Genomic DNA, 27,916 nt, shown 5'->3' with positions numbered 1-27,916 from the left:
TTTGGGTTTTTTCACTTTATAAAAAGATTCAGTCCACAGTAGTTCAGATTTTGGCACCAACAATATAAAAAAAACAAAAAAAAACAAGTTAATCAAAAAAAGTGTACACCCCAATGAAGCATTGAAAAAAATGCATGAATAATAAGGGATAAATTAAAGAAATGAATTAAAAAAAACAAAAAAAAATACAAACATTTATGTAATTAAAATGCATTTCACTTGGAAATAATGGTGAATTTTACAATACATTTTTTAAAATAACAGTTGATCTTTTGGTCAGTCAGCGTTTGCTTTATAGACTTCATACATGCTATACCTTATGTACTTTTAAAATAGCCACATTACAGATCACAGAATCACATCTACATGGTGACTCAAGTAGCTGTATTAATAGCAAGGTCACATGTTTTAATATCAACTCAAAAGAAACAGTGCTTATCTTTTTAAGGAAAGTTTGTTTTGAGTTTCTTGAGATTTTAATTGAAATCTTAGTGACCCATTGCTCACATAAAATCACACTCCTGATTTAGAAATGCATTCTATCATTACCTAAATATTTTCTGAATAGACAGTCACAGTGAGACTCAAATCATGGGAAATGCAAAAGATGTGGCTACAGTCATTAGGGAAGTTTTGTCTCAGTCAAAGGAAGAGAATTGTCATGGAATGTTTTTGAAATATTCAAAAAAGTCCCAATGCAACTGTAAAAATACTGGTGTGTGTGTGTGTGTGTGTGTGTGTGTGTGTGTGTGTGTGTGTGTATGTATGTGTGAGAGAGTGTGTCAAGAGTTTGTTTGGGTGTAGGCAGGTTTGAAGGGATCAAGCAGCAGGATTTGTGCTCTTACAGATGTTAAGAATTCATTGACTGAAGAAATCCTTGTTTCTACTGAAGGAGGACCACAACCAACATGAAAAGATGGACAGGTGTTTGAAAAGGCACAGGTGTGTGTAGAAAAGTCTTGTTAAGGCACTTTAATTTGGTGAAGGGAAAACCTTCAAGTACAGATCTGATGGAAATGTCTTCTCTATAAAAAAAAAAACAAACAGGAGAAGGCTTCCTTCTTGAAGTGGTAGTGACGCTGTAGTAGTGACACTTCATCCTCCTGTACTTGTACTCCCCTCTTTTCTAATCTAAGGGGTTGTTAGCGTCTGCAAGCAGCTCTGGCCTCAAACATTCGATCGGACACTGGATGTTCTGGAGAGCAGAGAAAGACAGGGCAAGAAGGGAAGGAAAGAGAGAAAAGGAGATGTTGTGATTTATTAGTTTTGACTGGATTTTTAGCAACATCCTCCAAATCAATGAGAAATTACAGATCACAAAAACTGCTGAATTTAATAATTAATATTTGTTTAAGGGTGAGTAGATACCAGATTTTCAGTTTGTGGAGAACCATCATGCAGTAGCAAGCATTGAAGAAAAAAAAAAGAGTACTGTGTGAGTGCTTATGGCCTTCCATTTAGGCATGTTTAGATAAACCAGGTATCTTTAAATGTGAAGGATCAGTGGAGATGATCTTCTCCAATATAAGTTGTTAGAGTATGTATACAGTGTGTTTATGTCTGTTGACTAAATAGTAATATTGATGTATTGGGTTTGTTTTATTAGAGAGCAGAACATTAGTAGTAAAACGTATCGTGAGGAGACTGACCAGTTTGCGTAGAGCGTTTTCTCTGTACCGGTCGATGGCATCTGAATGAACCGGTTGAAGGAGGTCAGCGTCCACATCAGTCTGTCCTCCCGGCCTCCTGCAGTTCTCACAACGCCAGCCCTAAAGAGGTGGTGGGAGAGGTTAATGCTCTTCTGATGGTAGGACACATAAAGATATACATAAAGCAGCAGTGAATACACACACACACACACACACACACACACACACACACACACACACACACACACACACAGTGTAACGCACCTGTTGTCCTCCATAGCAGGTACAGGTACAGATGGCGCCCAGGTATTCCTTCTGCCACTGGTTTCCAACCTGGTACATTTTACCATCGTCATAACAAGTTGACTCATCTGGAGGGTGAGAGTAACATATTAAAGTGTATTTTTTTTAAGATTATTTTTTGGGCATTTTTAGGCCTTTATTGATAGGACAGCTGAATAAACGAAAGGGGAGAGAGATGGGGATTGACGTGCAGCAAAGGGCTGCAGGTCGGAGTCGAACCCAGTCCTGCTGCGTTGAGGAGTAAACTTCTATATATGGGCGCCCACTCTACCAACTGAGATATCCGATTGAAAGAAGATATATACTTAACAGAATCAGCCTGTATCACAATACTGCAAGCCTGACGTCTCAACGATTGTGTGTGTGTGTGTGTGTGTGTGTGTGTGTGTGTGTGTGTGTGTGTGTGTGTGTGTGTGTGTGTGTGTGTGTGTGTGTGTGTGTGTGTCATATACTTACGGGGTTCACATTTGAATTCTCCCTTGCCATTTCCCAGGCAGGTGCAGCTCATCATGTGACCGTTTTCAGCCTGGCGATCCCACTTCTCGCCGACGCGGTAGTTATTATTGTTGTCATGACACCACTCTGAAGTAGGGAGGAGAAGAAATAATAGAGAGAGAGAGAGAGAGAGAGAGAGAGCGAGAGAGAGAGAGGATAAAGGGAGTGAGGTGACATGGAGAAGGAAGAAGGTTGGTTTGAGAGCAAAGGGTGAGAGTGTGGAGGAAGGAGTATGAAGTGGATATGTGGGGGAAGTTCATTAGTTGATGTAGAGAGCAGCCAAACACAAATTCCAAAAGGTCAAACGTTTCCTCTTTACGCTGCAGATAAAGAATTACAGCATTCACAGAAACGGGTTTTCACACAGCTAAATTCATTGTAAAAAGCATAAAACATATTTGTATTTCAAACTACATGTGATCACATCCTTTAAATTCGACAGAGCCTGAGTGAGATTTACTGGTTCCCAGTTGAATATATGTATCGTCCCAGTGCGGACACACACATAGACATTCAGAGAATGAAATGATGATTGGTTATCTCAGTTTCTGGTATTGTAATGTTAGCTACATAGACAATACAAATAACTGAGACCGACACTGGTCAGTTAGCTTGGCTTTCTGCTGTCTGTGCTGTTTTCACAGTATACAGAGGCAGAGCACAGAACAACATGGGCAGACTACAGACACACATATAGTAAAGAAATAATCATCTTTTGATGAATGTATGTATAAAAAAAAATTCTAAATATATTACACTATATACAATTGATCTTCAAACAAATGCAAAGGCTGCCCATGCTGTAATTGTATTAATGCGTGTTGCAGCACATAGAACTGCACAATTCTATGGCATTCTGTAGCTAAGGAATTTATAAAGTATATGATGTCAAATGTATTCATTGTTGTGTTCCACATAACTCCAACAAGTCTTTAGAGTTTTGTTTATCTATTTGTTTTATTATTTTCCTGTTATAAATTCCTCTTGAGTAAATCACATGCGTTTTTGCAAAGCATGCTGGTATGGGGTTATTAAGCCACTCACTGGATGAATCACACCTAAAATGGCCACTGCCCAGCCCCAGGCAGCGGCACCACAGCTTGAAGCCCGTCTCAGACATGCGCTCCCACTCTGAGCCCACCTCATGGTAGGTCTGTGTGAATGTGTCGTAACACACATCCCGGTTGGTGGAAATGGGGATGTCACCTGGAACTAAGAGATGGAAGAAATGCATGTTTAGAATAGAATGAACTGACATGATACACACAATCTATCTTTTGATTTGAATGCTGCATTCATCAAATTGTCCATATTCAAACATTGTTTAAAACATTTATTACAGTCAATTATCTTCACTTGAGTTTCTGCGCGCGAAAGTTGCCGGACAACACAATTTTGTTAACATAGAAAAATGCAGAGAGAGTTGTGTGGAGCTGATAGTCTTAATTAGCTTTGTAGCAACTCATTTGGCAATGACTTGAATGTAACGGACGTTCATTAATATCAAAAAGTTCTCAAAACTCATCTTTATGTACACATATGCTACATAGGAATGCATATTAAACTTTATTGTGGTGAGAGAGAAAAATTCTCCCAGCACACTTTGTCAGTGGGGACTACTGTACCAGCGTTGCCAACGGTTACAACTTCCTCCAAAACCTTCTCTTTAGACCCGCCCCTCATGGCCTCTACAACGACGTTATAGGACGCCCCAGATGTCAATCCAATCAGTGTGGCACTGTTGGAGGTGCCAGGAAGACGCATCTATATGGAGGGAGAGAAAGTTAACAAGCAGTTCTTACTTCTCTAGCAGTACATATGTGTGTGTGACTATGTGCGTGTATATACCTGAAAGCCCCTTTCCTCCAGGTGTGTAATAGGATTACAGGACACCTCATACTCTGAAGTATGAGGAACGCCAGACCAGGAGATGGTTGTGAATGTCTGTGCTTCTTGGGGCAACTCTGTTTCGTTGTCAGGGAAACCAAATGCAAGACCTGGCAGGGGACCCTCGCTCACCTAAAGGATCAAACATACAGTTTAGAGATAATGTGAGGTCATAAGATCACCAAATATTTCACATATACACGTTTATGTTAAATATGAAAGAATCGGCTGCTAATGTAAAAAGCAAGTTTTATATTTATTAATAAGAAAAAGATCCAGGATGTATTAAAACTACATATCTTAAGCATTCATATTTGTTAAACTAAGACAATTGAAGTTAGGCATTACTGAACAGTGATTTCAGATCATCAGAGACACATTTATATAAACCACAGTTTCATGTGGCCTGTTGCTTATCAGCTGCAATCCTGAACTCAAGATAATATAAATCTAAATGATAGTGGATAAATATAAAAAAATCTTACAACAGTATTCAAATAGTATGAGGTACATCAGATTTGCAACAGCTCATTTAAGTCTCACACACCTTGACCAAGGGTACTCTGTTTCCATCAGGGCCTGCAACAGGAATATAGATCAGAGGTTCTCTGAGAGTTGGTCTCTGGCCTTCTCTTGGTCCACTGAAGGGGCCATGAAGTCCGTTATTAGGGCCTAGGCTCTGGTACTCAGTATAAATGTGCTGGCCCTGCTGGCCTGGTTGGGTTTGGCCACTAGTGCCAGACAAGTAAACATGGTTGGTGTCAAAACTGGACCGAGAAAGAGAGAGGGATGAAGAAAGAAAAGGAACAGGAGATCCAAATGGAAAGAATAACAAGCAGGAGATGCAAATGGGGAAAAAGAATGAACAAAAAAAGAGAACAAATGTTAAGATCAAAAGCACCAATTGACTGCACATGCATTTTATGCGTTTTTGGTCTTGCATTTTTATTTCAAATTTCAGTATGGTTATGCAGGTTCTTACATCTTGTCATTGAAGGACTCTGGAACATCTAGGATGTCAGTGGTCGGCCGATGAGGAACAGGAAGCAGTGGCAGCTCGGGAACCAATAGCTGATCATCTGGAGCTGGCTCTGATTGGACGAGAGGCATATGTATGTTAGCTGTTAGAAGCAAGCAGGGCAAAGACAATGCGCAAATCCACTAGCTTAACTTTTAGCAGGTAAAAACACAAGATGGTTGTGTTTCCACTGTGCTGCATACAAAACAGGTAGCTCATTAACCTGCATGTCTCTAATAATGCAATACACAAAGAAAAACGTTTATCAAACAGTTATCTAATTATTTTCAATAGGAAAACCAAAATATAGTGAAGATTTGAATGGTGAAAATGCAGCTGATGGATCCTTCCAAGCCCAGACACAGACTGAGGTAGTACAAGTTATAGTTGGAACCTGGTTGGTTGTATAGAGCAATTTTTGGTGGATTTCATCAAAATAGGATGTTTGAATGGTTTGCTGAATGGTGTTGACTGGCTAACGCAATGCTATTATGAAACATAGATAATCATGGTTAGAGATAGAAGAATATAAATGACAATCAATGTCAAGGGCAATATGCTGTAATTCTACATTAGCAGCAGTTAGACAAAAAAGCCAGCAGAGGGCAGCAGAGCATAGCTCTCAAACACATGGCTTACGCATAGTTTAAAACAAGATAGGATAGTGTTTCTCCTTGAGTGGAGACATTAGAGTACCTCACCTAATTAGTGCAATTATTGGCACAATTCCTGAAAGTGAGTAATATAAAAACAGACCATAATGTTGTATTTCATAGTTTTATGATCACTTTGTGGAAAATTAATAGCAGCAGTTTTATTATTCTAAGGCATCAGTTGTATGTAATACTTCAGGAATCCAACTCTAAGCTGAAAGGATGATCATCTTTGCAAGAGAAATGACCAATGCTCTGTTTCTCCAAAATAACAGCTGAATGTCTTTTGACGTTGTCACAATGTCTTACATATTTTCAATATAGGAGCAATCTTTACTTTAATAAAAGAAAAAAAGGTCAAAGTTAAAGAAATAATTTTTAATTGAATAAGTTTGCACAGGCCATTCATGCTTGCAAGTGGATGATGGGTGTACTCACGTGTTCTGGCTTTGCCCACAAGAGGTGTGCTTCTCAAAGCTTTCTGCAGCGCGACAATCTTAATGACATACTCTGTTCCTGGTTTCAGACCTGTGACCAAGCACAAGAAGTACACAAAATGTTATAAATGATGTTGTTATTTGCCACATTTTTTTAAACTCATTTGTATTTGCATATATGTTCCATTTGCCTGAGTACAGTAAATCTCATGCTCCACACTCACCATTAATAATGGTGTAGCTCTGGCCTGCATGTGGTCTTGGGGTAACCTCCCGAGGCAAACCCCCGGCCTCCTCATAGGTGACATAATACCCAGTAACGCCTGGACTGCGTGATGGCTCCCAGGTGAAAGAGATACTGTTAGGGTTCAGGGAGGTGAAGCGGATATTGGTGGGCGGGATGACCACCGGTTGGGCTGGAAGAGACAGACAAGTAAGTAAAAACTCAGAAAAACTCAACTACATGTTATTTTGTTATTTATACTAGCTACACCTATACTGAATAAATAATATTACATCTGCATGTAACTAAAACACTGATTTGTATGTATTGAATTGTGTCCATTCCGTACTATATTTTATATTTACAAGTTATAGAGAATCTGAAAATATAAAAATGCCAGTTTGGGATATTTTTATTTAATATTTTAAGCAATACTATTGGCTTGACCGACACTGTAGGATTGAGATAAATAGTTACTTGTGGTGGCAGTGAGTGTGAGAGGTGCACTGCGTCCGTTTCCTTTCAGTGTATACATGTTGATCTTGTAGCTGGTGCCTGGCTCCAGACCTGAAGTGAAGACACAGAGACAGCTTAGTGAGGGGTTATGTGCTTATTTTTAAGTAATCCTAAGTATCTGATGTTGAATTATACTATATGCAATTTTACATTATTCTTACAGCTGTGGGTTTACACTACATATTTGTGTATGTAAATGCATGTCCATTCTCATATCTGTGTACCTGTAATAGTGAATGAGCGTGAGTCAGAGCCAATGGTCCTTTGAATGGGTGTGTAGCCTGTAGAAGAGGTGGTGGGTGTGGCCTCAACCAGGAAGCCAGAGATGCTTTCTGTCTTGGAGCGCCAGGTCAGGTTGATGGAAGAGTCGTTAACATCAGAGATACGAACACGACGAGGGGGGCTGATATCTTGAGGTAGATGAGGACAGAGAGAGTAAGTAAGGATGAGAAGGAACAAATCCAGTTGAGAGAGAGTATCTTTTAATAACGGGATCAACGCAAGAATAGCTTTTTGCACAACACAAGAACTATCTGTAACAACGTTACTTTAACAAAAATGTTTTTATGTATTAAATCAATGCATTCTTTTGTCAGAATTTCTCAATTTACTATTTACAAACTCACTCTCCAGAGTAGTGACCTCCCCTTGGACTGGCCTGCTGGTCAGAGAGTTTTTCAAAGCATAAACATGGACTTCATAGGCAGTTGCAACCTAAGGGAGATAGAGAAAAAGAGACTTCACAGTCTCTCACGGTGTTGCCAGTTTCCACAGGACTGAGTTTAGGTATACTAGCTGCAACTACTATCATAACTGTGCATGTGTACCTACAGGTATGAGTCTGCCTATGTATTATTTACTTTTTGTAATCAGTGAGCAATGCACAATTATTCTTAGTTCTGCTATTGTTGCAAGGTAATGGAGTTTCAAGAAGGGACAGCATTCATTGTGATGGACGTCTCTGCAAGTCCATTTTCATACTCTAATAACATAAATGGAAACCAATGAGTATCTGAAAGGTAGAAAAACAACCTTAAAACTAGTTTAAAATAGCTGTTAATGTAGAAGGTCAGGTTATTGCAAAACATTCACTTCTAACTTCTCTTCAAGAGATAAATACAAACGGAGTCCTTCATTCAGACTCACAGACCCACACTCACCATGAGTCCAGAGATGTGTGCCTGTGTGGTGTCTGGGGCCAAGTTGATCTCCTTGGTAGGACCGCTCTTGTTCTTTGGGTTCACCACCACACGGTAGCCTGTGAGGCCCGTTAGGCCAGTTAGTCGGTTTTCCTGTCCTGGCACAGCCCAGCGCATAGTGAACGAGGTAGGACCAACCTGGGAGAACTGGAGGTTGGTGGGGGGGGAGATGGCTGTGGGGGGGACAGAGAAAAGACAGTTCGAAGGAGACAGTACTGAGTATCGACAGAGGACGGAGGTATTTACCGAATACTGTCAAGTCCGAAATAAAGGATTTTTCCTTTTGGTTTCGGAACTTTTTGTCGTATCACATTTTTACCTCAAATATATATAACATCTAGAACTAATCTCATTGTATACCTGTAGCTTGTGTCCCGACCAGTGGTGTGCTAGCCGTGTCATCGTGCACTGCGATGACTTTCACAGTATATTCAGTGCCAGGCTGCAGACCATAGATAGTAGTAGACTCAGCATCTCCTCGGGGAGCAGGGCGCAGCTCTCTCTCACCCTCCTCCGGACTTGAATACAAGACCCGGTAAGATGTGACAATTCCCTCAGGACTGTCCCAGGTGATCCGCAGTGAGGTGGAATCGATGTCTGAGAAGGTCAGGTCCTTGGGACGGTCTACATCTAAAAGGGTGATGAGAGCAGACAGAAGGGTGGCAAGGTAGTGGGGTTGAAGAAATAGGGGGTGACGTCACAAGGTTGTTTTTCGATGTGTGAAAAACAGACAACATTTCACAAATATCTCTCTACAAAGTGTATACCCTTACTTGTTAAAGCATTCACCACCAGTGGGGAGCTCTCTCCATCTTGTCCAAGTGCATATACACTCAGAACGTACTCTACAGTGGGCATCAGTCCTGAGAAAGTGATCTCTGTCTGGTCTGGAAAAGAGAAGGAAAAGGATACAAAAACAGGGAAGAAAAAGAAACATTAGAGTTTCCTAAACTGAAAGCCAGAACAAGTGTATAGCTAATCAAGCTTTAAAATACTGACAAAACACTACATACTGGAAGCTTTGGCCAAACACCATACCTGGAGCGACCACCTCAGTGAAAGACTGTCCCTGTCCATTTCTGGGGACCCCAGTCACCCTGTATCCATTGATTGGGCCCTGGGCAGGGCTCCACTTCACTGTGACACTGTTGTCATTTACTTCCATCACCTCCATTTCAGAGGGAGAGTCAACACCTAAGTGGATGGAGAGATGAAGAGGAGAACGTTGTAAGTTGAAACATGAAGAGGTTGGATAATCACTAAAAATGGGTTACTCTGTTTGGTCTCATGCCTCGTGTGTGTGTGTGTGTGTGTGTACCTGTCTTGTGCATGACATAGATTGGAGTGCTGGAAGCAGGGCTGTCTCCTCTACCAGTCACAGCGTAGACAGTGATAGTGTAGTCAGTACCAGGCTTCAGGTTATTGATTGTGGCAGTGGACTGAGAGCCAGGCACTGTGAACTCCTTAGGATTACTGTGACCTCCTGGATGAAGAATGATCGTGTGGTACATTTTAGAGAAAGCAATATCTTAATACTCAATAGACTGATCATACAGTGACAGGAATCTCCACAATAAATGAACACTGTATGGACTACAGAAAGGGAAAATGCATTCAGAAAAAAAAGTTTCCTGGCCAAAAAGAAAATCAAATGATTATTTCAAGCCATTATTACTAACTCACCGGACTCTCCATGAGTGATCCTGTAGTAGCGCACAGTGACCGGTGGGGCATCCCAGCGGACGGTGATGCTGGTAGGGCTGGAGTCTAGCACTTCCAGGTCTGTGGGAGCATCAGAGACTAGAGAGAGAGTGAAGAGCCAGACACAAAAACATAAATAAACAACATGATGATGATAAAATGGTGAGTAATCAATCAAGTATTCAATTAGGATTTTCATACTTGTCTTCTGTTTCCCACTGAGCGGCAGGCTCTCTTGGGTCCCGCTCACTGCGTAGATGTTGACCAAGTACTCGGTGTCTGCAGTGAGTCCTGTCAGGGTGAAGTGGTTCCTGGACGGGGGTAGCCTCTCGTCCTTGGCTCTCCCGCCGCTGACCATCTGGTAACGCATACGGTAACCGGTGATTTTGCTCTGGGGAGCAAGCCAGTGGATGGTAAAGGAGTTGGTGAAGATCTCAGAGAAACGCAGGCCAACTGGTGAATCCAGAGCTGAAGACATGTTGGGAAATACGGCAAAACGTGTTTTGAAAAGATCAACATTTATATGATCTGTGCCCTGAAAAAGAAGCTATTTCTGGCCTGACCATGGACCCTGTTGTTAAATTAGATCATGTTAGGCTCACCTGTTTTCTGGGTGCCGACGAGGGGTGAGCTCTCTCTATGCTCATACACACACACCACGCTCACCAGATACTCTGTGTTGGGCAGCAAGTCTGGGGACAGTGAAAGAGCCATTAATACAAATGTAGTTGTTTGTGTGTCTGTGTGTTGTGTATTATTTGAATTTGCTTTAACTTACGCCTTAGCACCACGCTGTTACTGCCTCCTGCGCTGATTTCTGTAGTGTCATCTTCATCGTCAATTGGATGATACCTGAATAATAAGGATACCAACATAAGATCAGTGTGTCCTAAAGATAACATCTGAATCAGAAAAAAATGAATACAGAGCGTTAAAAACATTTTTTGTTTTCCTCGTACCTGACGAGGAAGCTGTTGATGTCAGCGGTGTGGGGGACACGGGGAGCGACCCAGGTGACTTCCATGCTGTCTGGACCAACCTGGCCAAAGCCCAAATCAGTGGGTGCTGGTACAGCTATTGACAAGAGATAGCAGCTTGATTCAGAATGTATTCAAAAAGGTACATTTATAAGAGTTGTTACTGCTCAAGTGAAGGTGGCCAGAGAATTGTTATAATTATATAAAAAGAGTGAGGAGGCTAATAAAGGGAGTCAAAAGATATGAGGAAAGACAAACGAGAAAATAATGTTATGACTAAAAGAGAAAAGTATTCCATCTATTTGAGGGAAGAGTCTGTTATGTGTGTGTCAGTGTAAATCTGTCTAAAGTTTTATGACATCTTAAAAGTGAGAGAACAAGCAGTGTTTGCATTGGGAGGCAAAATAAGCCTCAGTATGATTAAACCCTGCAACTTAAACCAGATGGTCCTCACATACACATACACATACACTTTTTGTGGATTATTAAACTGACAACACAGCATGCTGTGCAATTACATCAGCAGCTTTAAAGGTTTGCTTTACAGAGCCATGTCTTAGGGTTAATAAGAACCTTATTACATTATATAACTCACCACACACAATGTAATGTGTGACACACACGCAGGCAACTCTAGTAAATCCATCTATCTACCTAAACGATAGTTCTGACAGTTCTGTATTCTTATTTATAACTGAATGGCTCTTCTAATCAGAAAATGTAATGATATTAGTAATAAAGGACTTCTTACAGGTCTGCTGAGTGACTGTGGTGGGCTCGCTCTCGCCATTCTCCGTCACAGTGATCACACTGATGTCATAGTCGATACCAGGTTCCAGTCCGTAGACAGTGTAATGACCAGTCGTTGGCAGAACCATGTCTTGAAAGATGGGTATGCTCTCGCCGGCTGCCACCACTGTGATCCTGTAACCAGTGATGGCTGTGGTGTTGAGCGGTGACCAGCGGAGACTGATAGAGGTGTCGCTCACGTCCTTGAAGGTGAGGTCCGTCAGCTGTGGGACTTCTGGGTAGGTGGGAAAGAGGATTGGAGGGAAGGGGTGTAGGGGGAGAAGAAAGAACAGAGAGAAGACAACAGAAACACCAAACAAACGAGAGGCAAAGGCGGAAGGAAAGGGGTTGGACACGAAAGAGGAAACCGACAGACAAAAAGACAGGAGCAGTGGTCAAGGCAAGCAACGGAAATTGTCTGCTTCCAGTAGGGTGAGATACTCAACATATCACACCAATGGAAGAGCTAATGCAAGATAGCTTTCCCTGGTATATATTGCCATATAGTGAGGTTTCAACTAGTGTTCAATGAAGCTTCTCTATTGAACATTCTTAATATATACATAGGTAATATAGCATTAGTGTTGCATGAGTTAGAGCGGTCATGCTAACAGAGCAGAGCTAGTATCTGTTAAATGTTGGAAGCTAATGTGTTATTTTGACACATTAACTTTCAACATACGTTAAGTTAACAATGGGGACAGTTATCTCTTACCTGTATACACAAACGTTTCCCTGACAATATGATCATGAGAATGAGGCCAGACTCCCTAAAATGATGGTTCAGTTGTATTTCTCATGTTGAATATCCATTCCCTATGGTGTCAAAAACCCATTAAACCCCCAGGATTATGAGCTGACCTCTCACTCACCTGGTGTAATGATAGTTGATATAGGAGTGCTCTCCATATCATCCTTAACAGTAACAACACTGATGTTGTATTCCACTCCTGGACTGAGATTCTCCAGGGTGCAGGAGTTCTGACCTGCCTCCACAAACTCCTCCACACTGTTTCCTTGCTGCCCATTGGTGGGAGTGCATGTCACTCTGTAGCCGGTGATGTCTTGGAGGGAGAGAGAATAAGAAGGAAGATTTACATGGGGTGGGAGGAAGAAACTGGAGATAATGCATCAATATGGAACAATTACATGCTGAGGGGAAAAAAACTGCCATAACAGAATGATTTTTTTTACTTTGGCATTTCAATGGAATTTAGAAAATGTCACAGCGAAGACTGTAGCTCACTGATGAATGATTCAAACAAAAGGAGAGTAATCAATCAACCTACAACCAATTTAATCAAAAACACACAAAAGAGGCCTACTATTAAGGTGTTAGATTATTTGTAGTGTTCAGTGTGATTAAATCTTTTGATTTTCAAGCACACCTAGGTAGGTGGCTCTGTGGCTGTGTGTGTGTGTGTGTGTGTGTGTGTGTGTGTGTGTGTGTGTGTGTGTGTGTGTGTGTGTGTGTGTGTGTGTGTGTACCTGGTGTACTGGCCCCGTTCCATTGGACTGTGAGCTCTCCGGTGCCTGGGTTAGACTCCAGGTTGAGATCAGTCGGAGGAGACAGAGCTGGAGACGAAGAAAAGAGAAGGAAAGGAGCAAGACTGTGTTAAAAATACACAAAGTGGAAACATTGGGGGATCAAAGAAAACAGCAAGCAGTGAAAGGAAAACCTGAATAAAAGATGACAGGGTCAATATTCATTGGTTTATTCTTACGTGTGACAACACGGCGTGTGACTGGGCTTCCCTGCTCATGGCCGTTTATTACTGGCTGGACGCTGTATGTGTACTCCACTCCCGGAGTTAGACCAGAAATGTAAATACTTCCTGAGTCAGAGGTCACGTCTCTGGGGGCTTCTCCGCCCTGACTGGGACGTACCGTCAACTGAAAGATAAGTGCACATGGTGTCAGAGAGACAGCAGAGAGCGAGGCATGGACCGTGGGGTACAGGAGGTAAAGGTCAGAGGTCAGAGGTCAGTGTTTTCCCAAGAACATGGAAGCCAGCAGAACATTCTCATCTCTGGTGTGACATATTCTGACCAATCACATTTAACCCCCGAGGTCTGTAGTTCCCATGATATCTAACTCCAATGGGGCCGACACTAAACCAAGAATAACTGTAATGTGCTTTCCACAGCAAACAGAAGAAAACAATTTGCATCCGAAAACAATCACACAATCCACTCGTTCATTTAACAAAAAGGGACATAATGGAAAAAGTCAGCTTTAAGAATATGTGGGTATAAAAACACTTTGTATGTTATGTATTAGCAGAGAGCATACCTTGTATTCAATGCGGGGAACTGGAGTCCAGGAGATTATAATGGAGGTGTCAGTCACATCAGTGCTGAAATGAGGAGCGTTGCCCATTGGCAGGTCTACAAACACACGGAGAGTAAAAGTGTGTTCTGATAAGTTATTGTGTCATGGTATGTTAAGATATAAGCACCCCACCCCCCAGTGTGAAGATTGAGTGCATGCATATTCAGAAGATTGCACCTATCTTTCCACTCAACTGTATCCATAACGCCTCTACTGATCTTACATTTTGGTTTTTGAGGGCAGAAACCATTACTAATAATACATATACACATGCACTGTGTGACCACACTGCTTTAAACTCGTTCATATGCTTCAGACACTCACTAGTGGTAAATACAGCGGTCTCTCCTTCACTGAGTGTGTTATCTTGCTCAGCATGTAGCGTAGCAGTGTACTCAGTATCAGGCTTCAGGTTGAGGAGGGTGTACTGAGTAAGGCGGGCAGGCAGGTGCAGCTGCTTGGGGTTAGAGCCCTCAATGGAGAGGAGGAGACGGTAACCAGTGATTTTGGCACGAGGGGCAAACCACAATATCACAGCACTGTCCTCCGTCACGTTGGTGAAATGGATATCTGTGGGAGCATCAGGCTCTAAAAAGAGACATCAATAAAAACACTGTTAGATGTGGACAGTTTGATTTAAAAAAAAATAAAACAATAAAAAAATAGAGGACCATACCAGAGGTTTCACATGTTTTAGCTCATTATGTAAAAATCACATACATAGTATACATTACAGACAATCATTCTTCAGAGCACACCACTTTCTTTCTTTTTCTTTTTTTCTTATCCTGTTTCTGTGCTGTTTTGTTGCACTTTTTTAAAATATTTATCTCTAGTTGAGACTTGATATTTTGTGTCATTACCCTAAAGACATGAGGGCATCTGTCATACTTACTAGTGGTTTTCTCCCCAATAAGTGGTAAACTTTCCTCTCCATTGTGAATGGTGTAGACGTGGAAGCGGTACAGTGTTCCAGGCTGTAGGTGTGACACTTCAATGTAGGAGTTTTGACTGACAGGCAAGGTCATCTCCCTCTGCAGGGAACCAGACTCATCAACAGGGACGGCGGTGACCCGGTAACCTGAGACGCCGCTGGCTGGGCCGGACCAGGTCAGAACGATTTTTTTATCGGACACCTCGAAGAACTGCAGGTCTGTAGGAGAAGTAACTTCTTCTGTGGACAGGCGAAAAACAACTTAACATTAACATTTGAATTATTTAATATCCATTTAGATGAAAGAAGTCATCATAGTGTTTAAGTACCTTATGTAACAGAAAAGTTGATGCCTCCTACCAATTCAATAAAATGGAGAACTCATTTGAAATATTATCTGCTAAACAAGGTAAGGTATGTGGAAATGATATTCAATTTAATTCTATGACATCATGGCTCTTTGATACATCTTTCAATGCATTTGCTTTTATGTTGCAGATCATCAAAGCCCCACGCAGGTTTATATATACATAATCATATTAGGTGTATAACACAATTTCTACAAGGAATGTCCAAAATCATATTTTGGACAGACTGGACAGCAGGACACATACCGACACTGTTGAAGCAGTAAAGAAGAGCTGGACATAGTGCAAAGAAAGAGAGGAGAGAGATCTTGAAAGTCTTGATAAGACAATAAGGAAAGGAAAGAGAAAAAAAGAAATGAAAAGAAGTGGCGATGTCTAGACTGATTAACCTTTTGTCATTTTGAACCTTGATATACTAAAGTGCAGATGCAAAGTTTAAAGTGACTCAGTATATGCCTTGCTCTGGATTTAGCTCAGACAACATACGTGTAGACAGCAGCCTTGGTCCATTTGACAGAAGCCTCTTTCTGACCAAGTAGTTACAGGAACGTAGTTATAGGAACAGTCCACTTCTAAACAGTTCCACTAACTACTCTCACCCAAAACCGGTTTTGCCATGTGCATTCACACTGGCCAAGTGACCATAGGAACTGGTAGGAGGGGTAAGGGAGTGACGCAAGCACGGCAACGTTCTTTATAGCCTTGAACGTTCTTTATAGCCTCTTTATAGTCACTTGACTTTAGCGCCACATACAACAACAAACCAAATCCATCCGGTCGGAAAGGGACTATAGTGTACATCTCCAGAGGGGGATTCACTTGTCTGTCCGAAGATGGCAGCACACACTCTTAACTAGGTCATGTATCTTTATTCTATCAGTCTTTACACACGCACGCATGCACACACGCACGCACACACACTTTTCCAGCATCTGCTCAACAGCATGTTAGACCTGGCAGACTGAAAAGTTTTACATAACTCCAGTCAGAAAAGGAGTGCAACAGCTGTGAACTCAATGACTTCACTTTCCATTGGAAAACTCTTCACTTCTAGTATTAAGAATTGGAAACTTCTACATTAGAACTGTGACTAGGCCACAGGATGACTTGCAGGTTGATTCTGGAGGGTGCTCCTATGACAAGACTAATAAGTCAAATTAATTCATACATATAGCAGAGTACGGCGGGGGGGAGCACAAGATCAAATGATAATACTTAAGGATCAAAATCACCCAATAGGCAGATTTTTGGTCACAACACACCAACTTGTGCTGACATCAGCATAGGACTAAATGTCGCATAGCGTTTTACTCTCTACATCTTTGGTCCAATCATTACATAGTATATGGAGGGGTTGTGGGTACTTACAAAGTGCCAGAAATAGTCTCCTAATAGATGTTCGACTATATCCACTTCCGTGATTGCTCCGGTGCCGCAGGAAATTCTGCCGGATGCATGTATTTTCCGTTTCCTTCCTCTTTCTTTGTGTTAGAATTTTAAATCCGGTGGATTCATGAGGACTATTGTTAACTGCTCCTCAGATCTCTGCAGGGTAAATCCAGACAGCTAGCTAGACTATCTGTCCAATCTGAGTTTTCTCTTGCACGACTATTTTGCAGCGGCTCTGTGCGGAGTTTAGCGCCGCCCATGACGATTCTGATTGGCTTAAAGAAATGCCATTAAACCAGAGCACGTTTTCCTCCCATCCCCGAATGCTGTGTGGAGTAGCCAGACCCTCCTCCAGCGCGCTTTGGAGGGGTCTGGTAAAGCGAGACTAGGGGTACATAAGATTTTTTAAATGTTTATCTTTAAAAATCAGTCGTGTATCATTCTTAAAATATTAATACACAATAATAAGGAATTCATTTAGTGATTCTAAACATTTTAAATGCATTTCAGTGTTTTTCAGTTACAATATTGTTGTTTAGTAAAGCAGACATTGATGGTGCAGCGCTGTGATGTGCTTCCTTATATAGCTAGTTTTTTAGTATTCATAATGAAAATGAGTTGTGCTCGTCAAATGGTACTTGGATGAAAAAATATTTCAAACAGGATACATTGTTGAAAAAAGTTTGACAACCACTGCCTTTGAGAACCACTGCCTTAAGCAACAAAAACCTGAATATACACATATGGAAGAAACTGTGGACTTTACATTAAAAATAAAGACCCAGATATTAAGGATAGCTTTTTCAGGAATCCATCCAACTGGTCTTAACTTTGCCCTGCACTCTCTCTCTCTCTCTCTCTCTCTCTCTCTCTCTCTCTCTCTCTCTCTCTCTCTCTCTCTCTCTCTGTCTCACACACATACACACACACTGAGAAAAAGCAACCTTACTCAGGCTTACCAAGTTCAGCCTTTCCAAATAACAATTGTGTCTTGTGTGTTTTTTTTTACACATCTCAGTCTTTTACCTGGCTGTGGATCTCCAGCGGTGTGGACCTGCACAAAGATTGGCTCACTCTCCAGGCTGTCCTCCACAGAGTAGATACTGATGTTGTACAACTTCCCAGGTAGAAGGTCACTCAGAGTCACAGATGTTGCCGTGTCAGGGAGAGTCAGCTCCGTGCTTTCACCTTCTAGTGATGGCGTGTAGACAACACGATAGCCTGCATGGAAGAAGAGACCATACAGTTCATTGTGCATTCGGGACTGTCAAAGATGAATAGGCAGGGGTTCAAATTAGCAACAGAATGGTGAGAGATGTTGGCTGTGACATAGCATACCAGTGATGGGAGCCAGAGGTTTTTCCCAGCTGATCACCATGGAAGTTTCTCCCACTTCCTCCACTTCATGCTCAACGGGAGCATCAGGGGCTATGGAACAAATGGGGTTTAGGTGTGAGAAGGAAAATTACAACCACTGCTTTTTTTACTGGATCACTTAATTTATAGTCCCTGGCACATGTTCATTAGGCAGCTTGCAGGTCTGGGATTCAGAACAACATTTCAGTCTAACAGCTGCAATGTTTGTGAGAATGGTAAGAACATAGAAGAAAAGATAGGAATATAAAATGTATGCTCCTACTGACCAGTGGTTTGTGAAGTAGTAAGAATTAGGTTGTTCTCTCCGCTATCTGTAATCTCATAGACGTTAACAGTGTACTTCCTCCCAGGTAGAAGGTCATTAATGTTCACTGAGGTAGCTGTGTGGGGTAGGTCTGATAGAAGAAAAGAAAAAAACGATTGTATTAATACATTTGTTTTTATACATAGAAATATTTTGAAGCAGCTATATAAAACATTTTTACCTCTGACAGATAAAGAGTACTGTCTTGGTAAAAATGTCTTTCATTTTGAAATCAGGCCAAAATACAAATCACAATATGTTTGCCGTCATCCGTACAAAACCCAACAGTATTTTTGTGTATGTTTTCATGTTTTTATATGTGTATATATGCACTTACCTAGCACCAGTGGTTGTCCAGATGCCTGTCCCTGCTCACTGAGCTCATACTCTATTCTAAAACCAGAAACTGTGTCAGAGGCGGAAACCCAGGAGATGACAAAGCTGCTGGAGGTAATTTCGGTCACAGACTCTGAGATGTCAACCATAGGCGGAGGTTGGGCGGTCACGCCTTGTGATGTCGCTACTACAGGAGAAACAGACAAAGACAGAGATGGAAAATAAGTGAGTTGGCTACTTGCTGCCTCTGAGATCAGAACTGGCAACAGGACACTCTGGGATAAATGTTTTTAAATCTCAGTGAGGAGTTCTTGGTTAAATAAAAGTTACATTTCAGGAGCCAAACTGATTTTTTTTTAAGAGCACAAAATATTGCCATTTCATGATGTTGCAAGCACATTTCCAGAGCCCTGTCTTCAATATCATCTTTCATATTTACTTTGCAAACCAGTGCACATTAAGCAGTGATATGCACAAAAACATACCCATGCCTAAACCAGCTTGCATGGAAAAAGTAGCCCCATTAACTGTCAATACTGTTGGTTAATCAGCGATGCGGCAACTAAGCCAGTACAGAGATCTGTCGACTCCCTCAACTCACATGATCCATAATTGGTAGTGAAGTCAAAGCGCGTGACCTCTTGGCGCCCAAACCGCAAAACGCTGATTAGCTGACCCTCGTAGGTGATGCCCGGCTTCAGACCAGAGATGGTGTAGGAGTTCAGATGGCCAGGGATCATCACCTCTCTCCATGGGCTGTGAGTGTTTTTCTGTAAAATGTGATGAATGATGTTAGAAAAACAAAAAAAAATAGATGCAAGAGTATTTTAAAGCTTAGCGTGCAGAACAGGAGTTGACTGATAGATATGTCAATAGAGGCTGCGTCAGCATCAGATCCTGTGGAGAGATGCAAGACAAGGCATCATTTCTTTGTTAACTGTAAAGCTCAATCAAGAAACTCACCACTCTCCATTTGAGGACGTACTGGGTGATGTGAGCAGACTGTGGGGCATTCCACTGAATAGGGTGGGAGTTGGGTTGGTTTCCAGATTCAGTTATGATCACCTGAACAGGACGATTACCACCTGAGATAGAGATAGAGAGAGAGAGAGAGAGAGAGAGAGAGAACAGAGAGGTAAGCAGTTATTCAGAACAGACCAGGAGCTTCGCTGTCTACTGTAAAGATATTATAATGTGATATATTGAGAACAACTTAGTTAGATCTTAACGTTGGGAGGCAAACATGGCGAGATACTGGCTCTTCTACAATCTGAGAAATTTCAGAAACTTGCAGTTTTACATAAGCCAATTTAACAGTACGTGAGTATTAGTGAGTGTGCAGCAGCATATTGCTGAACCGAACAGAGAAAGAGTGAGGGAAAACTAGCACGTCCCTGTGAGATTCCAGCCCAGATTTCAACAGCTGGGGAGTGGGAAGAAGCCCTTTACCCTCCTTTCTCTTCTCTTTAACCTTCTCTATTTCATCATGTTTCTAACCTTCACTATTCTCTTGCTGTGGACATGTTTCATTAAAAGAGCAGCATTTAGAGGCCAGCTTACAAACAACAAGTGGAAATATAGTGGACTAATTCCACAGGGAGACTGCTGTTAATGTTCTTTATTCCCTCATACTTTTCTTTGACAGACTGTTCTTTAATCTTTCATCTCTAAACTCAGGATTTATAGTAGTATAATAGTGTATAAGCAGAACAATTCAGCAATCTTTATCATGAGGGCTTTGTCATTGGCTTGTACGTCCTCATGTGATTGACATAATTAGGTTAAAGGTAAAAACACTTGCAGAAGCATCACAGAACGGTATATGACAAAGCTCTTCAAACAACATGCATCCAGTGAAAAAAGGTATGCTGAAACAACAAAAAGTTGCCTCGTTGAAAACGATACAGCCAAGCTGATAACACAAAATCATGGAAGTCATTGTGCTGTATAAGCCCATTTCAGTCCTAGAAACGTGGATTTCAATGCCTGGAAAACCTTGTGGTGGCGAGTTTTGTAGTTGACAGGAGCTCAAACACTACATCTAATAGAAGCCGGGAGTGCAACTTTTCGCAATAAAGAAGTGCCAGATTCTGTCAGATGTAGTAATGACACAATACGCACATTTGAGCTCCTATATATATATATATATATATATATATATATATATAAAGAAAAGGCTTAGCAGAGAAAGAAAAATGATATCGGCAGAAGCTCGAAATTGAAGTTTCTTTACTGGTTTCGGGAATGAACAAAATGGCATCGAGTCATCTTTAATGTAAACAGAAGTCATGTGGCAAGCAGACTCGTGACATAAGCTGTGCTGATAAAAAAACTGGTAGCTTCTATAAAGAACTGAGGTTTTCTAACCACTTTTCCAAATAGCAGACCTGTAATCAAAGTTTCTGAGCAAGTGGCTCGGTTAACCAGGAGTTGCTAGCAGATAGACAAACCTCAAAAACAATCTGGGACCAATTATTGCCTATTACAGACCCACAGGCCACTTGCGAGGGTAAGGGTTACATCGAATCACATGTGGGATGCAAATGAAAACGGATGCACACTTGCAGTGGATGAACTGCATGTGCGCACGCACACACACAAACACACACACACACACACACAATCTCCTAGCATTACATGCACACATCTGTGTAACTTACAAGCACACACATACATGCACACATCCCCCTTTACTTTGCACACACAGACATAACATTGATTCTTGATAAAGACGGATGCACCGCAAGGTCGTGATAAGGACCACAGTAAAAGGAAGTAATGATGAGAGTCATCCTAACAATAAGAAATGCCCCAAAAGATTAAAGAGTAAATTACACTCCAGACAAGGCGAGATAAACTCAGACGGCAGAAAAGAAAACAAACATTTTTTTTCTTTTCTCGAAGATCTTAACAATGTAGCGCTAAATCTGAGACTTATCAAAACCCCCTTAAAAAAATGCTTCATTTGGGTTTTCCATTTTTACCTTTTATGGTGTTGTACCCAGCCAACTGACTCGGAGTCTGGCTTTGCCTCTTGCTGCCCTTAAATCTTTGCATACTGTATTTTGGATGCCTCGCCAAACACACACACACACACACACACAGACACACACACACACACACACACACACACACACACACACACACAGAGCAAGTTCACAGCTGGTTGCTATTATAGCCACTTATGGAGAAATAGTGCCCTGCATTTTCTATCTCCCGTCAACCTGCTTCCCACACAGAGCAAACAAGTACTAGTTCAAATGTTCCTTTACGTAAGATTTGTCGAACTTCAAGTTCTGTTTCCATTAGCATAGCTTCACAGCCTCATTGATACTGTAAATGTGCATCATTATTTTACAAATAATAAGAGGAAATGGGTAAGGAATGGGAACATAATTGCATGTTGTTTTATTGGGGGATGCCATTCAAGAAGCTGACGAACATGGTCAGTTATAATGACAAAAGGGGGCAGAACACTAATAAGTCAACAACATAGGGTGCAGAAGGGACACAGACCTATGTAGGAGAGAACTTAAAGTCAAGACAAAACTGTGAGAAATCCTTTTCTAAAGATTGGTGTGCAGTGATGCTGTCTAGCCAACCTTGGTTTCAAGTCGGCAGGAATGAGGTAACTTAACCATCAAGCCTGCATAATGTTGTGTAATGAAGCATGACTTTATTCTAAATGATACTGGCTAAGACATGAGGTTTAATTTAAAGTGCTTTCTAAAAGCCACAAAATTGAAAACTGTTGTTCAACAGGCTTTAAAAGGTGTGTGCATGTGGTAGGTGTGTGTGTGTGTGTGTGTGTGTGTGTGTGGGGGGGGGGTGTATACACACACGTGCACTGTGGTTTTTTGTACAGCTGTGGCAACAGCACAGGGGATGTACCACATGCTAGCAAGAACAAAGGCTCAGAGTAGGGGGTGTATCTGTAAAACAGGAAATCACACCCCCTATCATTTCTGTCTGTTTTACATCAAAGTCAAGGGCCTCATTTTCGAGGTGACTTAAACAAATAGGTTTCACTGCAGGAGTTAGAGTGCAATTTGTAAAGTTAGCTTACTTTACCATCACTATTACTGAACACATCCTTACTGAGGATTAAATATCTATTTTACAGCTATTGTGAACATTTTGCCCATTCTTTATCATGTACAATGCCAGAATTTATATAGCCGTCCACCTGGCTTTCGTCTTAAAAGACCCAAAGCTTAAACAACTTACTACTACTAAAATTAGATGGTGAGAGGTGCCACCTAACTCTTAAACAGCAGTCAACATAATAAAATAGTACAAGAGACTGAAACAGGACCAGGAGTCAAAGTGACAAGATCGGGACAGGACTTTTTTTCTGAAAAAGTTGACTAGGTGGTAAAAGTTATAATTAGTCATTATAATAAGGATAACACACTAATGTTTCTGAGCGGGAAACTCTACATGTAAGTTGATTTGCAACATTTCACAGCAAAGCCTTTTACACCCTAATGTACAAGGCATAGTTTCAAGCAAAATCTCTTGAGGGCTTGACAATTTCCTTACATTATATACACTACATTGCTGAATGTATGTTTAGCATCTTACCAGGGTAGGACTGCTGGGGCTCGCAGCTGAGCTCTCCAATGCCGTTGCCATAGCAATAGCACTTATACATGATTCCTTGGATGACTTTATCCCAAGAGTCTCCGATCTTATAGAAGGCCCTCGTCTCCGGCTCCTGGCACTGATCTGAGGGCAGAGTCACATAAAACCAGGTAATGCAACAGGGACCACTGGAGCTGGCACTAATGCTTCTCCACTCAAATATGTGACGCAGACGAAAACCAGTAAAAAAGGATTAGACTAATACAAAGTTTAGGAGTAGAATTTGGAATAATACATCAAATTAATGTTTGCATGTCGTTGAGAGTTAGGAAACACAGAGAAAATGGTGCAGCCTGTAAGATGGTAAACTCACCAATGGCATCACACTTCCAGCGACCACGCCCCTGTCCAAAGCAGCTGCAGTTCATCATGTAGCCCTCCTCATGTTGTTTGGTGAAGGTTTGGTTCACCTCGTAGGTCAGACCATCTACAATACACTGGTCTGCAACAGACAAACAAGCACAAATATATGAAAACATGCAATGTCATGAAGGAGGAAAATGCTAAAACTTCTTTTCTAAGTACCTCACTGCTTTTGCAAATCTGCTCTTGTGTGCTCTTTCCCTCTGTGTGTGTGTGTGTGTGTGTGTGTGTGTGTGTGTGTGTGTGTGTGTGTGTGTGTGTGTGTGTGTGTGTGTGTGTGTGTGTGATGCGATGCAGGTGCAACTAAAGTGCAGGTGGCCAGTCTCACCTTTGACCTTTTGGCAGGTGAGTGATTATATATCACGTGACCTTTCACATCTTCACTCAGAGTATACTAATTTTACTCTCTAATTTTTACCCCACACACATACAGACAAAAACAGCAGCTCTCAATCACCTTTTCTTCCTCTATGTAACCTATTCTGTCTCTCGCTGTTACTATCACGCACACAAACAAACACACACCTTTAATCTGGGAGTAAGCAACACAACTCCATTCCCCTCTGCCATTGCCGACGCAGGTACATCGCATCATGTGTCCCAAAACATCGTGCCGTTTGTCCCATTGGTCTCCCACGCGGTACATCACCCCTTCATTGGCCGTACACACTTCTTCATGGTCTAGAAAACACAGGACAAAACCAGTTACAAAAGCATATACTAATATGTTTTGATCTTCATTCAATCTGACTCCAGTTTGGACTTTTGGGCAAAAACTGGAACAAACCCATTCACAACTTTAGTTGAAAATACAAACCAAACTACACCACACTAAAGATGTATCCAAACACGTATGAACACATCATACAAACCTTGTTAGTAACACAAGCGGTGCGTATCGGCTTCGTGATAAAAGCAGACACAAACGAAGTATGATGAATGATTCCCTTTGGAGATCACAGATTATACCCTGCAATTACTACACACTGTCACGTCTGTAGAGGATACAATCACCACAGAACACCTGTGTCCATAGAAACGAAGAAGACTTTCCTAAATTGAAAGCCAGAAACAGCTGTCTCGTGTTCTTGTGTGTATGAATGGCTGTGTGTGTTCTCCATATGTTCTCCGGTCATTAAAAGAGTGAGTAGTGTTTAATCCGGAAAGATAGAAAGTTTGTGAATGTGGTTGGGACAGGCAAAAACCTGTCCTATGTGTGTGTGTGTGTGTGTGTGTGTGTGTGTGTGTGTGTGTGTGTGTGTGTGTGTGTGTGTGTGTGTGTGTGTGTGTGTTCTAAGTACCTCCCTGCTTTGCAAATCTATCACTGTGTGTGTGTTCTAAGTACCTCCCTGCTTTACAAATCTCTCACACTGTGTTTGTGTATGTGTGTGTGTGTGTGTGTACGTGTGTGTGTGTGTGTGTGTGTGTGTGTGTTTCAGTAGTAAGAAAATGTTAATGGAATTTGACTGTTGAACAGAGGTTCATCACATTACTGGTTATTTTAGTGCAGATTCTAACCTCTTTTGTTGGGTGTTGACCTGTATCTACATTTAAGGAAGGAGCAAGAGCAGCAGCAGAGCTTACAAGAGATTGCAATGGTGGCAAAAACTAGCATTTATTGTTAAAACACATGAGTCAGTTACAGACTAAGTGACATTTCTTAAATGATGGTGCTGTAGAGCTAGAGGAGCAGACAAAGCTGATATGCATGCATGCCCATGTGCATATCTGTTTAACTCTCCATATAGGGTAGGGACTAGGGAGGTAGAGGTGGAGATAAAGGGCAGATCTGCTGTCTTGGAACCCAGCCCGGACTTTTCCTGCCAGGCAGAATCTAGACGAGAGCCAGACCATCTGGTTCCTGGAAGTAAAGACCGTTTGGACTTGATTTGGTGGCTATGAAACAAAGCTGTGACTTGGGGCCGAAATAAAGGGGACATGGTATAGAAAAGTCATGAAACTGGGCAGTGGTTTAAGATAAGTTAATTTAGCCATTTGAATGATCAGATTATGTGCTGGTGTACTACATGTAATCCATATGATTGTATATTGTAAGTAATCATTGTCATGATTTAAAAGGTTTGTGATAAATGTTATATGAATGCAGTTCAAGCTAATATTCCTCAACGCCTTAGTCAATGAATAAAATCCAGGTTTTTCCAGTATGGCTTGTGTTCAAAATGATTGGAGGCCATGTCTGGGTGTGTTTTTACCCCATCCTTTCCAGTTGACTATAGCTGAAGGATGATCTGGTGCTTTTTCACAATTGTCATGTTTGTGAGTGTCACAGACGTAGAGAGAATACAGTGGATCTAATCATGTAAATGGGTCAGTTAGCATAATGGAGGCGGAGACCGTTGCACTGCCATCCCAAGAACACATGGCAGTCACCAGATAACTCTATCCGGCATCTTCCCGGAGGACTGCCACAGGTGGAGCAGAAGGGGCTCCAGACAATTACCGTCCTTTAAACACAGCCATTAACATCTCAAGTACCTTGTTTGTTTTGACAATCCCTGTGAAGTCATTAATGTTAATATCAAAGACCCCCTGGTGCTTTAATTGCTGGACTGACACTCTGACACTGGCTAAAGGGCATGAACGCTGTTTTTTTTCCTTTTACTTGACAGGGCATTGTTAACGACAGGGTGTCGGCCCAAAGATGGGTCCCAGGGCTGAAGAAGGCATAAAGAAATTCTGAAGAAAATTATAGCTTTTTAAAAAAATCTTAAAAATCAGTACTATCCATCATTCCATTACATTCTATTTACTTGTTAAGCACAATAACTACTATTCCATAGGCTATTTTCATGCACACGTGTCAAGTCTTTACTTCTGCACACAGCAGAACCCTTTGACTTCAGATTAGAGTTAAACAAGTTTCAAATATTTGAACTTCTTAAAAAGGATCCCCCATCTATCTTGCCACAGTGCATACAAAAGATAAGTTCTTATGAGATAAAATAAATCCAGCGCTTCATGTTTCTTAGAATTCAAAGACTACTTTATCTTAGATTAGTCCTATAATGTTTCCACTGTGTACTATCGACATTTTACAGTCTGCTGCCAAACAGGCTATTCATCTTCTATCGGTTTACCTTGAAGTCTACTTTGATGTAGACAGCAGTAAGAAGGATTTCCTTTAAATTAAAGCTTCCTATTTTTTGGATATTGATATTGTGTCACTACATTTGACTGCACTCAAACCGTGCACACACTAAATTCAAGCAAAGCCCAAGATAAGCCTCAGTGTTCATCTTCAGTTATGTTTAAAGATATTAGCTACCTTGGAGCCGCCTTTAAAAAAAGACATTCACAGCCATTCAAAGACATTTGTTGTGACCACTCAGTTGTGTTTTAACTGGCTTAAGCAATACCCGCCATAGTTATGTAGTTTTTAAATTAGACTATTAGGTTTATCTGGACATCAACATGCATTAGCTCCGATATCTAAATAATTCCTCTTGTTTGTCATAGTTTTTTACTCTTTGTTTAACGGCATGTTGGTATCATCATTACCATTTCATTATTCCTTCACATACATGAGTGCAGTGTCAATGACCCCCTAGTGTTTCACTGGCTTCAGCCTCTTTTGTTACCCATGGAGACTTAATTGACACCGATACAACACATTTCTTACAAGGCAATGACCTCAATGTGAATTTGGCTACAGTTTAAATAAACGTTGTAAGAACTGTAAATTAGATTTTGTCTGTGCCAACAGCCCTCACTACTTTTTAACATCACTCTGATAATAGCTTTTATGTAAATTTAATAAGGTTACACATCAAATCTTTTCATCCTCAAAGAATGGTCTTAATACAAAGGCCATGGTAACTCGTTGATTCAGACTGGGCGGAGATACATTTTATTTAAGATTGGGAGGGACATTGCAATTAGCCGTGCTAATCACGTTGGTGGCCCCCATGGCTCGCAAACTTAGTTGAAAAACAACCATTTTGAAACTGATGTGAAGAATGTAAAAAGCAGTTTTAAAAGTTCCGTTTTTTTATGGGCATTTGA

The 27,916-nt window shown here is 41.2% G+C and overlaps 1 protein-coding gene across 2 annotated transcripts in view; it reads right to left on the bottom strand.

Annotated features, from left to right (window-relative positions):
• Positions 1-27,916, bottom strand: part of fn1a (fibronectin 1a) — a 32,963-nt gene continuing 5,047 nt past the window's right edge. For both annotated transcript variants that reach the window (XM_078261537.1, XM_078261538.1), the window contains exons 10-49: positions 24,419-24,574; positions 23,844-23,972; positions 23,471-23,614; positions 19,850-19,971; positions 19,488-19,656; positions 18,888-19,073; positions 18,513-18,641; positions 18,208-18,297; positions 17,896-18,090; positions 15,074-15,352; positions 14,503-14,766; positions 14,140-14,234; positions 13,572-13,740; positions 13,336-13,422; positions 12,720-12,911; positions 11,810-12,082; positions 11,041-11,155; positions 10,860-10,933; positions 10,684-10,773; positions 10,283-10,549; positions 10,064-10,180; positions 9,699-9,863; positions 9,419-9,574; positions 9,154-9,267; positions 8,741-9,010; positions 8,342-8,553; positions 7,808-7,895; positions 7,406-7,591; positions 7,143-7,232; positions 6,667-6,858; positions 6,444-6,533; positions 5,317-5,425; positions 4,882-5,101; positions 4,296-4,466; positions 4,073-4,211; positions 3,492-3,659; positions 2,409-2,534; positions 1,914-2,020; positions 1,650-1,769; positions 1-1,195 (exon numbers count right to left, since the gene is read on the bottom strand). In XM_078261537.1, the coding sequence (XP_078117663.1) occupies positions 1,127-1,195; positions 1,650-1,769; positions 1,914-2,020; positions 2,409-2,534; positions 3,492-3,659; positions 4,073-4,211; positions 4,296-4,466; positions 4,882-5,101; positions 5,317-5,425; positions 6,444-6,533; positions 6,667-6,858; positions 7,143-7,232; positions 7,406-7,591; positions 7,808-7,895; positions 8,342-8,553; positions 8,741-9,010; positions 9,154-9,267; positions 9,419-9,574; positions 9,699-9,863; positions 10,064-10,180; positions 10,283-10,549; positions 10,684-10,773; positions 10,860-10,933; positions 11,041-11,155; positions 11,810-12,082; positions 12,720-12,911; positions 13,336-13,422; positions 13,572-13,740; positions 14,140-14,234; positions 14,503-14,766; positions 15,074-15,352; positions 17,896-18,090; positions 18,208-18,297; positions 18,513-18,641; positions 18,888-19,073; positions 19,488-19,656; positions 19,850-19,971; positions 23,471-23,614; positions 23,844-23,972; positions 24,419-24,574 (6,134 nt within the window). In that variant the 3' untranslated portion in view covers positions 1-1,126. The remainder of the gene's footprint in view (positions 1,196-1,649; positions 1,770-1,913; positions 2,021-2,408; positions 2,535-3,491; positions 3,660-4,072; positions 4,212-4,295; positions 4,467-4,881; positions 5,102-5,316; positions 5,426-6,443; positions 6,534-6,666; positions 6,859-7,142; positions 7,233-7,405; positions 7,592-7,807; positions 7,896-8,341; positions 8,554-8,740; positions 9,011-9,153; positions 9,268-9,418; positions 9,575-9,698; positions 9,864-10,063; positions 10,181-10,282; positions 10,550-10,683; positions 10,774-10,859; positions 10,934-11,040; positions 11,156-11,809; positions 12,083-12,719; positions 12,912-13,335; positions 13,423-13,571; positions 13,741-14,139; positions 14,235-14,502; positions 14,767-15,073; positions 15,353-17,895; positions 18,091-18,207; positions 18,298-18,512; positions 18,642-18,887; positions 19,074-19,487; positions 19,657-19,849; positions 19,972-23,470; positions 23,615-23,843; positions 23,973-24,418; positions 24,575-27,916) is intronic.

Source organism: Sander vitreus, chromosome 11, assembly GCF_031162955.1.
Source record: "Sander vitreus isolate 19-12246 chromosome 11, sanVit1, whole genome shotgun sequence".
NCBI lineage: Eukaryota > Metazoa > Chordata > Actinopteri > Perciformes > Percidae > Sander > Sander vitreus.
The sequence above is the reverse complement of the archived record's forward strand: the minus strand, read 5'-3'. Positions and strand labels throughout refer to the sequence as shown.